We start from the raw sequence: 18642 nt of genomic DNA, 5'->3' as shown, positions 1-18642 counted from the left end.
ATAGTCTACCTCTCACATACATACATGACTACTGGAAAAATGATAACTTTGACTAGATGGATCTTGTTGGCAAAGTTATTTCTCTGCTTTTCAATATGCTGCCTAGGTTGGTCATGTCTTTTCTTCCAAGGAGTAAGTGTCTTTTAATTTCATGGCTGCAATCACCATCTGCAGTGATTTTGGAGCCCCCAAAATAAAGTCTGCCACTGTTTCCAGTTTCTCCATCTATTTGCCATGAAGTTATGGGACCGGATGCCATGATCATAGTTTTCTGCATGTTGGGTTTTAAGCCAACTTTTTCACTCTCCTCTTTCACCTTCATCAAGAGGCTCTTTAGTTCTTCATTTTCTGCCATAAGGGTGGTGTCATCTGCATATCTGAGGTTATTGATATTTCTCCCAGCAATCTTGATTCTAGCTTGTGCTTCATCCAGCCCAGTGTTTCTCATGATGTACCCTGCATAGAAGTTAAATAAGCAGGGTGACAATATATAGCCTTGACGTACTCCTTTTCCTATTTGGAACCAGTCTGTTGTTCCATGTCCAGTTCTAACTGTTGCTTCCTGACCTGCATAAAGATTTCTCAGGAGGCAGGTCAGGTGGTCTGGTATTCCCATCTCTTTCAGAATTTTCCACAGTTTGTTGTGATCCACAAAGTCAAAACTTTGGCATAGTCAATAAAGTAGAAGTAAATATTTTTCTGGAACTCTCTTGCTTTTTCAATGATCCAATGGATGTTGGCAATTTGATCTCTGGTTCCTCTACCTTTTCTAAATCCAGCCTGAACATCTGGAAGTTCACAGTGCATGTACTGTTGAAGCCTGGCTTGGAGAAATTTGGGCATTACTTTACTAGAGTGTGAAATCAGTGCAATTGTGCAGTAGTTTGAGCATTCTTTGGCATTGCCTTTCTTTGGGATGGGAACGGAAACTGACCTTTTCTAGTCCCGTGGCCACTGTTGAGTTTTCCAAATTTGCAGGCCTATTGAGTGCAGCACTTTCACAGCATCATCTTTTAGGATTTGAAATAGCTCAACTGGAATTCCATCTCCTCCACTAGCTTTGTTTGTAGTATGCTTCCTAAGGCCCACTTAACTTCACATTCCAGGATGTCCTGCTCTAGGTGAATGATCACACCATTGTGATTATCTGGGTCATGAAGATCTTTTTTGTATAGTTCTTCCTTGTATTCTTGCTACCTCTTCTTAATATCTTCTGTTTTTGTTAGTGTATAATTTGCTTTAATAAAACATACCTTTCACTACTACTGTGGAAATGAAAAAAATGGCAATTTCTGCAAAAGGGATTATGGCTAGATAATGTATCTATGTGACCCATCAATTTGAATAGTTTGGAATAAATTTTATAGATTAATTTTCTATTTCACATATCCTTCTATACACATTTTATTTATATCTTCTGAAGTTCCATTTTATTTATATCTCCTGAAAATCTTTCTTGAATCAGCACAGTTTCTTGACTGAAACATAATAAATCTAACTTGTTTATGTCTCAGGTGGTTGTGGGTTTCAAGTAGACCCTTCATGCCAATATAATAAAAATTATTTGCCATTGCAAAACACATTGATAGAAAATGGTATTTGATAGGTAATGACTATTATAATCACCTTTTAAAATGTTTTTTTCCTTAACACACATATAATTGTTAAGGCAATTAATAAATCCATGTTGTTGTTGTTTAGTCATTCAGTCAGTCGTGTCCAACCCTTTGTGACCCCCATGGACTGTAGCCTGTCCAGCTCTGCTGTCCATGGGACCTTCCAGGCAAGAACACTGGAGTGGATTGCCACCTCCTCCTCCAAATAAATCCACAAAATGACAGAAATACTTTTCAGTGTCACTTTTTTATAATTCAACTATAATTTTTCCAACATTTAAATCATTTGATCAATAAATGCAAATGAGCAACTACTCTGAGTGAAGCAAAGCACTAAGTACTGAGTTATAAGTGAAAAGACTAACATGGCCTAATGATTTAGTGGGAAAGAAAAATGTTACATATATAACATTTATACATGTTACCCTGAGACAGTAGGAAACCACTGTTATGTACAAAGGTGATATATGGTTAGTCTCTTAAATATAACAGTACAACATAAAAATTGGATTACAAGACTCAAGAATGAATTGTAGAAAATGTGGAAGCAGTTTCAGAGAACTGCAACATTGCAGATGAGAGGATTAGAAAACTTTAGAGTAGGATTGTGACAGTGGTAGACAAAAAAGTAAGCCAGATCCCCTACAGGAACTGGTGATTTACTGGAGGTAGAAGAATGAAGGTGTGGGAAGACTCAAAGATAAAACCCTGGTTTCTGGTCTAAGAAACTGAGTGAATTGTCGGGCCATTTTCTGTCACAGAAGACTGGAATAAAAGCAGGCTTTTGGGTGAATTTCGATTTAGGTTTTGAACTTTCTCTTAGAGGTTAAAAAAAAATTCCAAGTGGAGACAATAATAAGAATGGTCCTGTGTTAGGGTTATTGATATGTAGATGGTAATTTAAGCCATAGGAGGTATGAAGTAATTTACATGCAGAGAATGATTGAGAAGAAAAGCTTTGACAAGGGGTCCAGTAGCTAATGAACAATACGGCAGGGGATTCTTGAGGAAGAGCTAATACAGAACTCAGAGAGTACAGTGTCACAGAGAGTCAATGTAGGACACGACAAGAAAATTTTAAATAAGTATAGTGAACAAAAGGGTTGAAATATTGCAGAGAGATAAGTTAAAATAGAAATTGATAAACATCAGTTGAATTTTCTCATCAGTAAACTTAATGAAAGTTGCTTTGGAGAAGTTTGCAATTATTTAAAGAAGTTTTGGGGAGGATATGAAAGGGTCTACCCAACCTACAAGATGACTGCTTATGGAGGGCAGAAAAAAGTTAAGACTGTATCTAGGAATGGAATAATCATGAAGAGACTGTTAAGTTACTTTAGCATACTAGCATGCTATAGATGATTAAATATAGAAGGAGATAATGTTGCCATGGGCCAGTGGATTTTCAGTAGAAAAGGAGTCTGTCCAAAGGGGAATACTGGCTTTCGTTCATGAAACCACCATCATGACTGAAGTGGACTTAGTTTTCTACTACAGGAGTTTCATGCATGTCTCTGAAGTCAATATTTCCCCTTGGACTTTAATTATGTGAGCCCTGATGGATTTTTATATAACTCATGGGTTTATCTCATTTGCTATGGGGAAACTTCGAAACAATTGTCTGTATTTATTCAACATGTTTTTTTCTTGAAAGCTCTTTTATTTCTAATTAATCACATTTTTTTTAATTTCCTTTTATCATTTGTCTAGGAAAATTCCTATCATCTTTTATAATATCATTGAAGAGATATTTGGAGCTGAGTCAACCCTCTCAGTTACATAAAATAAAGAATGGCATATTACTGGAAAACAGATCTAAATTCCAGTGAATCACATGAAAAGCAGCAGGAGCACCAAGAATTCCCCTCCTTGAATCAACCTCTTTTTCCTAGCCTAGTCAGTCTAGGTTTTGATAATGTAGTAGAGGAGATCAGTAACAAAATCCCACTCTGTCAGAGAGAAATTGAAGAAAATGCCTTTTTTGTGCCCAGTGCACCACACTGGGACTCAAGAACACATTCATTAGATGAAATACACCAAACGTCCTTGAATGAATTCACTTCTAAAAGCTCAGAACTCTCCTGTTACCAAGTTAGGGAAACACCAGTAATTGGTTTTGGTAGGCATTCTGTGCTACCAAATCCTCAAAACATCAATAAAGGAAGCTCTTGGGGAAATCCCATAGGAAAATACCACGGTGCTGATGATTACGGAGTCAATATTTTGCCTCTATCATCTACCAGTCTGGATAAAAATAATTCACAGAGTCAACTGGAAAATGAAAATCATAACTACCATATAGGATTTGAAAGCAGCGTTCTTCCTATATACCCATTCTTGTCAACTAACTTGATGCCAAAAGAAGAAAACAAAAGCAGGAGAAATATGAACATTGTAGAGTCTTCTCTGATGCCCTTTCAAGGTTCTTCTCTACCCAGGACATGGGAAAGTACACACCCAAAGAACACTGAGGTATGTACCATATTTGTAAACCTAAAAATACGAATTTGAAAGAATCAATCAATAATGTGCTGGGTGGATTTGGTAACAAGAGTAACTAATCTTCAGTAGGGGAATGTATTACTATTACTTTTGAAAAAATGCTTATTATTCACAAATTCCATTTTTGTGAATTAATGATTTTTTCTAAAGAAAGAGCTTTTATAATATTTTTAAAGTTCTTGTTTCATCAAAATTAAATAGTGTGGTATAATATTTACATTTTATTAAATAAAAATATCATAGTTGGGGGTTTATATGATTGTATTTTTCATTCTTACTGTGTTATTATGCACACATAGAAACACAAATGCATTTCATTACATTTATATTTTGAGTTACATTACCATGAATTAAAACATCATATTATTGGTAGGAAAAAATGGCCCTTTACTCAGAGGCTTCTAAATTACCCTGTTGGCAGGCACCATCTATTGGGAACATTTCAAGAGTAGGAAATTAAGTAATCTTTATGCAATTCATCCTGATGGGTTCATTAGTAGTTTTCCAATCATTTTAGTAACCACAAAGCCTCTTGCATAATATTTGAACACTTCTCTGCTACACTGAATCTAGAAACAAGGGAAACAAGAAGTAAACAATAAAAAGAAGAAACATTATTCCAGTTATAATTTACAGGGTTAGACAAAAGGATTCTTCATTTATTTGACAACTATTTATCATTATTATTAAGTTATATATGATATACTAGGCATAACAAAGAAGAAAAATCCATGATACCTGAATTTAGGAATAGCATATTGTTAAAATTTACATGCAAATGAATAATGGCAACACAGTAAAATAACACAGAGGATGAGTTCATTAGAGAAGACACAACTGTGTCTGAGGCACTTGCAGAAGAAATAACACCTCAAGGGATTTGAATTAAAAGTGGATGAATTTTAGGAACCTCTACTTCTGATCATGATGGTGTAACAAGTACTAAACTTTCTCTTACCACTGAAAACAACTATCAAATTAGACAAAATACATGAAACTACTGCCTTCAAGACTGAAGAATCAGTCGAGACAGTGATCCTTGAGAGAAGAGAAACACCCAAGCGTTGTTATGGTCATTCTGGTTTCTGCAGGGCTTTTTCCTGGTACTAGGTAGGCTGCTGCTAGTGGAGCCTAATCTGAGCCGCAGTACCTAAAGAAGGCTGAGTGCCAAAGAACTGATGTTTTCAAACTGTGGTGTTGGAGAAGACTCTTGAGAGTCCCTTGGACAGCAAGAAATCGAATCAGTCAATCATAAAGGAATCCATGCTGAATATTCACTGGAAGAACTGATGCTGAAGCTGAAGCTCCAATACTTTGGCCACCTCATGCAGAGAGCCAACTCATGGGAAAAGATCCTGATGCTGGGAAAGACTGAGGGCAGGAGGAGAAGGAGATGACAGAGGGTGAGATGGTTGGATGGTATCATGGACTCAGCGGACATGAGTTTAAGCAAACTCCAGAAGATAGGACAGAGAAGCCTGCAGTCCATGCGGTCGCAAAGAGCTGGACACAACTGAGTGACTGAATGACAACAGCCTCACTAAACTGAGGAGGCAGAGACGCAGTTCTAGGCTGCAAAGGAAGCTGTGATTTGCAGAGCAGACCATAGAAGAAGCTACGCAATGGATGGGATTTATACTGCAGATTGTTGGCCAAGAGATCATATTCACCACACACAAATAGAAGTTACGCAGGCCACAAGTTCTGATCCTGCAAGAGAAGACTGAGCAGAGCACTTCCGGTATTCGATTGAGATCACACAAAACTATCTCTTAAGAGCAAAAGTCGTGCTCTATAGTAAATGCTCTACATACCATTTAGATGTGGCCTCACAAAAAATAAAATCAAGGCAGACAAGACCAAAGGGATCTTAACTGCCTGCCAGAGAAAAACTGTAGTTTGTAGAAACAATTCCTAATGTGTCATCTACAATATCCAATATTTAATAACAAATGCAAAAGATGTGTAAAGAATAGGGAATTCTGAACCATAATCAAGAAAATAACTCAGTGAATAGATTCTGAGATAGAACAGATGTTGGAATTAACAGACAGTGACTAGAGGAAGTTATTAAAAGGATGTTCAAGTAGAAGAAGTAATTGTGAACATAATGAATAGACAAATGAGCAATCTCAGGAGGAAACAAGAAACTGAAAAAACAAAGACTAATGGGAAATTTAGTAATAAAAGTATACCTGCAAAGAAAAAGTCAGTGGGTATGATTAAAAACATAAAGGATGATAGAGGGAAAAAACAATACTTGAAAGAAAAATAATAGAAATTATCCAAACTGAAAAAGAGAAAATAAAAGAACTTTATAAAAGTGAGCAGGACTAAGAAACTTATGAGACAAACAGTTTAACACATGGATAATTTGGAAAGCTAACAGAGAGGAAAGATGGAAAAATTCATTTTAAGAAATAATGCCCTGAATTTTATCAAACTGGGTACAAAATATTAAATTACAGATATAAGAAAATCAATATATCTCAAACTATAAATGCAAAGACAACCATATGTAGACAAATTTACTAAGACATATGAAGACCAAATTTGAAAAGATCATAAAAGGCAGCAGAGAGGCGGAAAAAATATTTCATGCAATGAAACATTTTGAAGTAAAGCATTATCTTTTCAGAAACAATGAAAGCCAAATGACAATGGAATGGCATTTTTAAAGTTTTATTTAAAAAAGAAAAGAAAAGAATTCATACTTCTGTACTCATTGAGTACATGCTTGAAATTTTAAATGAAATAAAAATATTATCATATAAACAAATGTAGAGAAAACTTAATTCACATACACACAAAAAACACCAAAGTGCTTTATATGCAAAGAAAATTATACCAGATGGAATCTAGAAAAGAACAGAACAAATGGTAAATATGTTAGTAAATAGGAAAAACTACATTAATCTTATTTTTTTTAAAGACAGCTGTATAAAGCAAAAAAATAGAATTTCATTATGAGGATTACTGTATATGTAAATAAAAAGTAAAAGACAACAAGAGCATAAAAGATGAAGGGGGTAAATGTTATTTGCTCTTGAAAGTTCTTACATTTTAAATGCAGTAGTACAGTATTAACTCTAAGTAAACTGCGAAATATTTAGGATGCATATTGTAATTTCAAAGCTAGTAAAACCACTACAAGAACAGTAAAAAAAAAAAAAGAAAAACTAAAAATCCAACAGAGGAATTAAATGAAACAGGAGAAAAAGCAAATAGACTGAAAAAGTCAGGGAAGGAGAAATAGAAGAACAAAACAAACTAGAAGAAACGAATAGAAGTATGTGTGAACATGGCACTCTTAAACCCAACCACATCCAGAAATATACTAAATCCACTCCAAACTAGATAAGAAAGACAAGTACTATTTACAAGAGCCAAATTTGAAAAGCATAGGTACAGATAGTTTGAAAGTAAAAAAATAAAAATATTTAACATTCAACCAGCAAAACAAAGCTTTGTGTCGTTACAAATATCAGAAAAAGTACAGTTCAAGGCAAGATATTACTAGAGAAAGAAAAGGGTCATTTCATAATAATAAAAGGATCAATCAGGAAGACATAATAAATTTCAATGCATATGTACCTAGTGACAGCTTCAAAATACATAAAGCAAAGATTTTTCTTTTAAAGTTAACCTACCCTCTGACTGAGTCATTTATGCACTTATTCACAAGAAGTGAAACACATGTCCAAAAAACACTTGCATATGAAAATTAATATTTTTCTTTACAGTACTCCCAAACTACAAACAACACACCTGTCCATCAAAAAGAAAATGGGTAAACAAACTGTGGAATAGTAATGAAAAAGACTACTAATAGGAAATAAAAAAGATAAACTATTGATAATGTATGACAGCATAAATTTTAAAATATGTATGATTTAAATGAAAGAAGACAGAAACACAAGAGCATATACACTTAATCTATGGTGACAGAAATGTGAATTAATAGTTACCAAATACATGTTGAGACTGATAGAAGGAGATATGGGGGAACTTTCTAAAGTGATAGAAATGTATATTTTGATTGGATAATAATATTCACAGTTGCATATATTCCTCAAAGTTCAAATATATTCCAGATTTATATATTTTTCCATTTGTATTTTTTCAGTAAAGTTTTAAAAATAAAATTAAAAGCAGAATGGCTTTTTAAAACAAAATAAAAATTTTAGAATTGTATTTACCTTTTCTCCACACAAAACTATTTTAACAGTTTTTATTTTAAGCTGACAGGTTGTTCCATTCAGCTGGTTGAAGTAGCTCAAGGCAGTAATATGAGTTTGGCATCCTTTTGCAACAAAGTAAAAAAGTGAGTGCTGCTATTTCATTCAACTTTGACATTTCTAGAACATGCATGAATTTGTCTATTTTAACATCCCTGAATTGACTAATTTTGCATATCGAATGTTAAAGCTCTATAATTTTTAACATAGTTAAATGGATAAATTTATTACACAGTAGTTCATTAATCAACTTCTGGTATTGTTTCGTTGTTTACAGTAAAATTAAAATTTCCCCTGAAAATCTGCTAAAGATGAATATTTTATAACTTTGGGCTTGCTCATGCTGTTTGCTAATAGCTTGGTTTGTGGTAAATTAACTTCTCATTTAACTAGCACATAAGTGACTGACTTCTGTGGCTCTGTCCCAAACTAGCATGAATTTATCCTTCTATATATATCCTATATATATATACTATATATCCAATAGTATATCCTAAATGGAATATACTATTTAGAACAATGAGAATACCTTCTGCTTAATAACTCAATCTTACCCTGAATGGGCTGCCAGAATACTGAACAAATGCATGGGTGTTTGTCCACTGAAAAACAAATTTGATCACTAGGGGAGATTACCAAGAAATCACAGATCCCCTTTTTGCTAACCTAAATAAAGAACTCATAAAGGTAGATGCCTCCTTTTTAAAGACCAATCTTTCATTAATCAATGAAAATTTATATAATGCCATTTCTTCTTTTGCTCAGATTTCTGAAATTTTTGAAAAATTAGTGCACTTTCATTTTAATTACCTTGATTTTTATATTTTTGGCTGTTTTAAGTGTAATAAATATACACATAAGTAAACATATTTATCAACTATAGCTGCTGCCTGCTGAATGATCATTTGGATTTAAAGATTTGAACCATTTATTTAATCATTATCTTAAAAAGCTACCTGAATGCCTAGTAACTAGTTCATGCATGAGAGAGATTCAAACGAAGAACAAGCAAGAAAACTGAAAAGCAAGGTCAAGTTAAAAAACCTTGTTGCCATATTGAAAGAACCAAAGGGCACACACATACAAAAAAAAAAAAAAATAGGCATTTCAAATCCATGAACCCATATTCAATCTTTAATTAATTTCTTGCTCCAGTTCACAGAAGAAAATTTTAAATGGCACTTTGGATTCCTAAATTAGGATCTTTAAAGATATCAATATTGATTCTTTCAAGAATAAGCTACCCACTGTAACAACCTGACAAGCAGTGCCAGGAACTTGACACTTTAATAAAATTTAAGACGTGATAATTTCTACTCTCGAAGCATGAGAAATAGCTCTCTTCATATCACAAGGTAATACTTGGTATAGCTCCATCAAAAAACACTTATTAGTCTCTCTCATAACTTTTTTTCCCCAAGAGAGTTTAGTATGTATTCTTTGGTGAAATCTTCTTAATAGTGACATAAATATATTTTATGGGATGGTTTTTCAGTAGCTCATGGTACATTTTTAAACTCTTAGATGGAATTTTTCTCAAGAGTTTCTTTCAAAGTAACCATGAGTACTAAAAAAAGACAACCAAACAATAATAAATATTAAAGCAGTAAAAAAGAAGACAAAGGTTACGTTTACACATTTACTTTTTTTGTTTTCAATAATTTTTGTTGGCATGTACTCATATAAAATGAATTTATATATGCATAATTATTTTGTACACAAACTGTTCACTCAACAATTTTTTTGAGGACCTACTATGTGCTGGTGTCCAAATACTTCCAAAAATATTTAGATATCCAAATATCCAAAGCTCTTTCATTCAAAAACAGACCAAATCAAATTTGAAAGACGAATTTCTTAAGACAGTCTCCAGACTTTCTGGAAAGCCCTAATAGAATGGATTTATATATCCAATTTCATTTGTGTTTTTTCCTAGTATTTAAATAACCATACCTAAAAATGCTGTTAACATTCCTGTTACATATCCTTCAAGAGGCTCCCTAATTTATGGAATTTGGTTTCCTGTTATGACATACTTTTAAGCCATATATCTCAAGAAATATAGTTTTATGATACAATAAAATATCATAGTGAGACAGAAGACAGATGGGTCCCAAGCTATGCAGCCAGAGTTTGTCCCCTGTAGACATATACTCCAGGATAAGAGTAAGAGAGGAGTTGAGCCCTACCCAGTTAAGAGATAAAAGACCCCATATTCCTCATTCTCAATGTCAAAGAGATCTCCCCAATTACACATGTGCAGGAAGGCTCCCTGAAGGTCAAAAAGGAAGGCGGTGCCAGGGCATAGCAGGTGATGTCAATATCCAATAGCACATTTGCTAGAATCCATCTTGGCTAAGAGATGTGCCTGGACCCATGGAAGGACCCTGAGATAAACCAAATACAGACTCAGAACCAGGGAAAGCAAGATGAATGGCCAAAGGAAACTCAGAAGAAATATCCCATAAAAGGGATTCAAACTCTTGTGAGGGCATGACTTTCTCTTAGCCCATCCATGTGCCTATCCACATGTGCTCTTTTCCTCCTAATAAACACTTTACTTGTTTCACTACTTTCCATCTCTATTCAAAAATTCACTTTTACACATCTGATGGGCCAGGGCCTTGTCACTGACCACTGGTCACTGGTCATTGGGGGTCTAGTGGTTAGGATTCAGCACTCTCACTGTCATGGCCTGACTTCAGTCTCTGGCTGGGAACTGAAACCGTGCTTTAAGCTGCTGCAGCAAAGGCCATCAGAGAGCAACAGTCAAAGTCGCTCAGTTATATCCAACTCTTTGCAACCCTACGTAGTGTAGCCTGCCAGGCTCCTCTGTCCATGGAATTCTCTAGGCATATTGGAGTGGACAGCTGTTTCCTTCTCCAGGGAATTTTCCACCCTGGGGATCAAACCCATTTCTCCTGCAATGCAGGTGAATTCTTTACTGTCTGAGTCACCAGAGCAATAGTACACAAAAAAAGTTTTGGGCCCACAGTAGATGCTCAGTGAAGGTTTAGAAAAGAAAGAGTCATGAATTTACATTTTAAATTTAATTCTCTAAAATGGCAGAAGGTTAGATCATGCATGTATGCATTGAGTAGTATCTTATCATATGGTTGAATGCTAGATCATCAAACTCCTCAATTCAGAAATGGAGTAAAAACCTTTGATGGAGGGTAAAAGAAGGAAGAGTGGCCTATATGTTTATCCTAAGTGGTGGTTCTTGAACTGTAGTAGTATTGACTTATTTGGGAAACTGCTGGGAGAAAAAAATGGGGGTGGGGGTGGTAATCCTCCACTTACTACTGAGTCAAAAACTTCGGGGATGGAATCCAGAAAACAAGGTGATCCTTATGCATGCCAGGCCCATTGGAAGAACATGTACTTTTCCACTTGTGAGGTCCCTTAAGGAAGGGATGTTTTGGTAGAGTTTAAGGGTACAGAGATGGAGCTACCTCAGTGAGCCTATACTACTTTAATGCTGCATAAATTGTTAGGATGAATGTCAAGAATGTAATATATCTGATATATTACACAGAATGCATAATTTTTCATTCAGGAAAAGTACTAGAAAGTTTAGGGTTCTGCAAAATTAACAAAAAAGTAAAAATAATCCAAGATTTCATAGTCATCATCAAAAGCATTTTAAATAGCTAGTTACAAATTTTACATTATAATCTACATGTAGGCATAAAAATATAGCTCTACAGGGATTCAGCTATAATGATATACAATGATAATTATGATATATTACATGCATATATTGCTTTACATTCTACAAAAGTCTTTTATATGCCTTTTCTCACATAAAACTTTAAAGTAGATATAAATATTCTCATTTGTGCAAACAAAGAAACTGGTCAAATAACTTGCCTCTGACCATAAAACTACTGAATAAGAGAATCAGGGTTCAAACTCAAGGCTCCTGGCTCCAAGGAGAAACTATTTTGCAATTCTCTGACTCTGACACAGCAAGTAATTGTGCAGAATCTACAAATGACTTCTGAGCTCAATTATTTATGTAAAATCCAAATATTTGTGTAAAATCCAAATTTTAAAGAAAATGAGCTGCCAAGAATTGTACTTACCGATTTGACACAAACAATTTAACCATCAATAAATGAATAAATAATAAATGAGTGACTTCTGGCTTGAGAAAGGCACGAGTTCAAGCTTCAAAGGAAATGTCCGTGAAGCAATAGTCACTGTTCAGGGTGAATTTTCATATTTTATGAGTGACAATGTATTCCTTTTTCATCACCAAAATGGGTTTATTTGGGAGAAGCAAAAAATTACAATTTGGGACATGTAATTACAGAAAACCACAGGCAAGTCCAAGTAAAGCAAAGGCGAGGAAAACTTTCATAAAGGAGAAGGGAAGTTGGGAGGGGCTGTTACAAAAGTCCATCAGAGGCAAACTTGTGACAGGCAAGGAAAATCTTTTCTCTTGGAAATCTGGCAAATGGTATTATCCCCCATGGGATTGTCAGGCATTAGCCATCAGGCAGGTCTAATGAAATTTCTTTCTATGCTGTCACAAAATTCCAAGTCTGCTTGGCTGGCTGTGTAGTTGTGCACTGGCAAAAAGTTTTCCATTCAATAAAGCATTTAGAAGCATTTGCGGAAGCCCTTTCATGTTCATGGACTGTGTTGGGTGATGGTGGGATACAAAAATGAATTATCATAGTGTGTGTGTGTGTGTGTGTGTGTGTGTGTGTATGTGTGTGTGTCTGATGGGATACAAAAAGGAATGCAATATAGTGTGTGTGTGCATTTGTGGGAGAGAAGGCAGCAATAGCAACTATCCCTCTCCCGTTTTTGCTGGACAATATATTCCTAATTGCTTTAAATGAGATGCTCCAGAGAAAACTTAAAGACCAGACATTTACAGTTGTTTTTGGTTTAACTGTAATCTTTACTAAGCTAGCCTAGCTAACAGCACTGTACCACAAATCAGCTGCTGCCTACTTTCCTATATTAAATCTTCTATTGCAAACCCTTCAAGAAGTTTCTTGAAATTTTGTCCTAAGTACTTTTTCACATATATTTTTCAGAATAAGAGAAACATATCATGCCGCTGACATGGATTCCAATTCTGGGAAGATTTGGAGCACGACTACAGCATTTCCATATAAGCTCTTTTCTAATACTAAGTTTAATATAAATATTTTTACTGATAACTCAACAAAAGGACTTCATTTTATCCCATGTGGTAAGCAATCTTGCAAATAAGTATAAAAATCTACCTAAAGCTCATATGAGCTGCCTAGCCTTGAGCCCACAGTCTGAAATCATTAAGAGAAGCAGTATTAGCTAGTATTTTGCCCTGAAGTGAAGTAACAGGAAAACAGCTGGAAATCTTTTAACATTTTTTTAGCTATTGTTTCAAAGAACTCTCTCCATAGCTCACCCCAGGACACCTTATTTTCCTGCTATGAAATAGCAAGTATAGCAAGTTTTTAGCATATTAAAAATAAAAGCTAAATTTCAGAAAGATTCTAGAGAAAGGCTACATGTAAGTGGAAATGGCTGTTCTTATCCTTTAGAAACAACTGTTTTATTCAAAAGTAAATAAACTGGAAATTGAATAGACATTGATACACAGCCTGTATCTTCAGAGTAATAGTCCTGTCAGTCCAGCATAGTTAACAGATATACTGAATCAGTCTCTGCAGATGGATCCCAGGTATCTATCTTATCAAACTCACCGGATGATTCTTATTCCCTAAAGTTTTAGAATCTCTTTAAGTTGTTTAATATTTATTTCACTGTTACAGTCAACCTTTTTGCAAAACAATTTTGTTCTTCAAACAACCTTTGTTCTACTGTTTCTACCTATCAACTGCTGTTCCTTGACAAATTGTTGTTGTTCAGTTGCTAAGTCATGTCTGACTCTTTGCAACCCCATGGATGGCAACACATCAGGCTTCCCTGTCCTTCACTATCTCCTGGAGTTTGCTCAAACTCATATCCATTGAATCAGTGATGCCATCCAACCATCTCCTCCTCTGTTGTCCCCTTCTCCTCCTGTCTTCAATCTTTCCCAGCATCAGGGTCTTTTTGGCTCTTCACATCAGATGGCCAAAGTTACTGGAGTTTCAGCTTCAGCATCAGTCCTTCCAATGAATACTCAAGGTTGATTTCAATTTTTTCATTGAAGTAGAAGTGTTAGTCACTCAGTCATGTCCGAATCTTTGTAACCCCATGGACTGTAGTTTCATTATGATTACTAGATTTTTTTGTTGTTGTTGTTGTTTTTTCTTTCTTACTCTAGCTAAGGCTCCAAGTTAGTACAGATGACTGCAAACATAACGATATTATGTAGGAATATTAGGATTATCTGGTTTGAAACTAACAGAAACCAACTCCTGCTGATATAAGTTAAATAATTTTTTTTTAAGGATTACAGGTATTTCTTTAGCATTTAGGAGTAGGAATTCAGAAAACATTTGGGAAGAAAAATCTGATGTACAAGCAGTCCAAAATCCCTGTATGTCTCTCACCTTATCTCCTCTCTGTAAAACTGTTTCTTATGTTTCTCTTACTTTCTGCTGACTCATTTCCCTTACTTTTCTGAAACACATGGAAAGCCAGGCTCAAGCTTAAAAGTTATTTGGCCAGCTACCTTAAGAAAGTTCAATCTCTAAAGAAAGTTCAATCTGTTGGATCTGTTACCAAACTCAGGTTTGGCTGCTCACGGCTAAAAACCAATAATCAGGAGGAATTATTGAAGGTGCTTTAATCAGAAAAGCCGGCAATCTGTGGAGAAGACGGACTCATGCCCCAAGGCCACTCCAAAGATTCTGCTCAGCCCTGACAGTTTTTGAAGGGAAAGAAGTGGGGGAAGAATCTCAGTGAATCGTGGAGGCAGAAGGCTGGGTTCTGCATTGTTCTCTGTTCTGTGCAGGTTGACTGACTCTCTCTTCAAATGTTATCTTCCCTGTGGGACATGTCTGCAGGATCGCTAAGGGGCGGGGGCGGGGGGGGGGGGTGTTGCTCTAGAGAACTAATCAATCTTTAACTACTTAATTAGGTTCTTTCAAAGTTACAGGGGAACAGAAATGGACAAAGAGAAAAGGGGCAAAAGAGCTGCTTTCAGATCCACTTCCCAGTTTCTGAAAGCAGGGTTCTGATTGGACCACCAAGGTCAATGCGGTGTTGCACCTTGATCCAATCAGAATGATATCTGAGTAATGTTGACTTCAGTGGCTGGAGAAGAAGAAAGAATTATGAACTAGGGAGACCACTCCTGATCTTCCAGTTTATAATATTTAATTTCCAATATTGGATTTGGCAAACCAGAGGCCATTTTTGACTTTTACAAGAAGTTTCAGTAAAGTGATTAGGTCACTGTGTTAAGTGTTAGAAATGTACAGTGGTAAAGAGGATGTCTGTGGCCTCAAAGATACTAAGAGTGTTTATAAGAAGGAGGAGCAGGAAGGGATGAATTAGGAGAAGGAGGAAAAAGTAGAGAGGGAGACAAGACACATTTATGAAAATATACAGAGTAGTGTATGCTACTCTTAGGAGAAAAACTTTTCCTCTGCCCATTTAAATTTGAAGTGGGATTAGGACTGTGACATAATTGACAATAAACAGATTAACAAGGCAAAAGACAAGGTTTCTTTACATAGTCATGCAGGGGTTATTCATTAATGAATGACCTGCTGAAACTCAGAGGTATACATTTATATAACAGCATAATATAAAAATGTGTGCAGGGGGAGGTATTTAAAGCTTAAGCTAGAAAAAACAATAATTATATATCTTTTTAAGCTAGTGGACGGGCAGTCTGTCTCCTTCCTGGAATTTGCAGGAAGCTCTCTCAGAAGGAAATTAATAGCACCTGTATTATGAGACTTGGCTTTATTCAGATAAGAAAAGTACAGATAAGATTTCAAATGTTTTCATTTTAAACTAATTTTTACGCCAAAACTGTGATCCCTTCACTACTTTACATTAGTGCTTTACCAATAATATAGATAGAGGATGAGATGGCTGGATGGCATCACCGACTTGATGGACATGAGTTTGGGTGAACTCCAGGAGTTGGTGATGGACAGGGAGGCCTGACGTACTGCAGTTCATGGGGTTGCAAAGAGTCGGACACGACTGAGCAACTGAACTGAACTGAACTGAATAATATAGATGTACTCTAAAGAATAAAAATCTGAAGAGCATTTCAAGAATGACCAGTAAAAAACAGAAGCTGTAATGAAATCTAGACAGAAAGAGGAGGAGACAGTGAGAGATTCTCATCCAAAGAGAATTCTGTTTCCCCCAGAGTGAGAAAATAGAATCCTTCTGGAGGAGCAGGTGTTTTGAACAAGGTCGTCTCTGCTTCTACAATCTTCAGCTATCAATTCAGTGAAGAAGATACCCTGTCCTTTTTTCCAACTCCAAAGTTATTCTAAAGCCAGTGTCTTTACTTTCTAAATTTAAATGATGCATAGTTGGAACTGTATTAGGAAGTCATTTGTGACCTGTAAAGTGGTAGAAGCCAGTTTGCAAAGATTAAAGAGTAATTGAGAACTATTGGCAGCAGTTATGTACTCTGTAAAGAAATTTGGCAGTAATGAGAAGGTATAAATTAAATAAATAAATAAGATACTATCCTTAAGGGAATATAATGGAAGAAGAGTGATTTTATTGGAATATTAAATAGAAAAAGATTATTTTAAAGAAAAGACAAAAGCATCTTTAGAGTGGGGAATATTACATAAGAGAAGGGCTTTAAATTGATGACACTAGAAACCAGTGATGGAAGAATCATATGTGAAGAAGTTAGATTTAATAAAAAGCAGTGATACTCCAGCTCACTGGAAAAGACCCTGATGCTGAAAAGATTGAGTATAGAAGAAGAAGCGGATGACAGAGGATGAGATGGTTGGATGGCATCATCGACTCAATGGACATGAGTCTGAGCAAACTCCAGGAGATAGTGAAGGACGGGGAAGCCTGGTGTGCTGCAGTCCATGGGGTCGCAAAAATTGGACATGACTTAACACTAAGCAAAACAACAGTGATACTTTTACATCAAAAGAGATGTAAAGGGATCGAGAAGGACGCATAAAAACTAGATTTAAGCTGCAAAGTAGCATAATTTAAAAAGTCACGAGTGGGTCTTCACCTTTTCAATATGGTAGGCAATATGGACAACAGATTGAGAAGGGTTGTATGAAGTTGGCAACTATGAGAAACTGGGAAAAGGATCATATTAGCTGCCAAATTGAAGATACAGGTATAAAATCTCCTTAAAGTAAACCATGGTACTTGTTGGCTTACAATATGGATGAAAAGTTTAACTTACAGACACTTAACTATTTGGCTTCAAGGAGAAAAATGGTAATTTCAGATACAGACATGCTGAATTTGAAGTGATAATGAGACATCCAAAGAGTAACATGAGTAGTAGAAGACCTGACACCAAAGCACAGAAGAGGAGTAACAGTTAGAAACTAGCTTATGGAGTCGTTCACGTAAACTGCAACAACTGACTGTAGTGAAATAATGAATTCATACATACTATGAAATAGCATAGGCCATACAGTCCTGGAAATGGGAAAGTCAAATTAATTAAAATAAACTGGAGTCTTCGGAAATATTTCCCTGCCATTTTACATTGGCATTGCTCTCCCCTTCTTTTCAAAGCCTTTCCAGTCTTGATTTTGCTTGTGGCTATATTTTCCTCTAGCTTCAATTCATAATATTTCAGTCAATATTACCAAGCAGTAGCACATATAAGATACTCTCTCCTATGTCCGGGCATTTCTATAATCTCTAATTCCTTGATGATCGCTACCGTTTGTTTCTCTAAACATTTTATTGATAAAAGCTTGATCTCCCATAAAATACACTTTTAAATCCAGCATTATATGCTTCCTTTTTTTCTTCATGGAAAGTTCAATAATACCATTTATACTATGTTTTGTTAGCCAGTCTGTGACAAAAACCTTTCCCAATAGTTTGGCCATAAAAGAAGTCACATCAATGTAAACACATAATTATAAGCAAAACTCAACTTCAGTTCAGTTCAGTTCAGTCACTTAGTCGTGTCTGACTCTTTGCGACCCCATGAATCGCAGCACGCCAGGCCTCCCTGTCCATCACCAACTCCCGGAGTTCACTCAAACTCACGTCCATCGAGTCATTGATGCCATCCAGCCATCTCATCCTCTGTCGTCCCCTTCTCCTCCTGTCACCAATCCCTCCCAGCATCAGACTCTTTTCCAATGAGTCAACTCTTCCCATCAGGTGGCCAAAGTACTGGAGTTTCAGCTTTAGCA

General features: G+C 35.7%; 1 protein-coding gene across 4 annotated transcripts in view; it reads left to right on the top strand.

The window, feature by feature from the left end:
* Positions 1 to 18642, top strand: part of PIK3C2G (phosphatidylinositol-4-phosphate 3-kinase catalytic subunit type 2 gamma) — a 669174-nt gene that overhangs the window by 218753 nt on the left and 431779 nt on the right. For 3 of the 4 annotated variants that reach the window (XM_061417725.1, XM_061417726.1, XM_061417724.1), the window contains exons 2-4: positions 3327 to 4088; positions 8360 to 8442; positions 13411 to 13568. In XM_061417725.1, coding sequence (XP_061273709.1) covers positions 3408 to 4088; positions 8360 to 8442; positions 13411 to 13568 — 922 coding nt within the window. In that variant the 5' untranslated portion in view covers positions 3327 to 3407. Of the gene's footprint in view, positions 1 to 3326; positions 4089 to 8359; positions 8443 to 13410; positions 13569 to 18642 lie in introns of those variants that run through there. The other variant, XM_061417728.1, reaches the window with a different exon arrangement.

This window comes from Bos javanicus, chromosome 5 (genome assembly GCF_032452875.1).
Source record: "Bos javanicus breed banteng chromosome 5, ARS-OSU_banteng_1.0, whole genome shotgun sequence".
Lineage (NCBI taxonomy): Eukaryota > Metazoa > Chordata > Mammalia > Artiodactyla > Bovidae > Bos > Bos javanicus.
The sequence above is the reverse complement of the archived record's forward strand: the minus strand, read 5'-3'. Positions and strand labels throughout refer to the sequence as shown.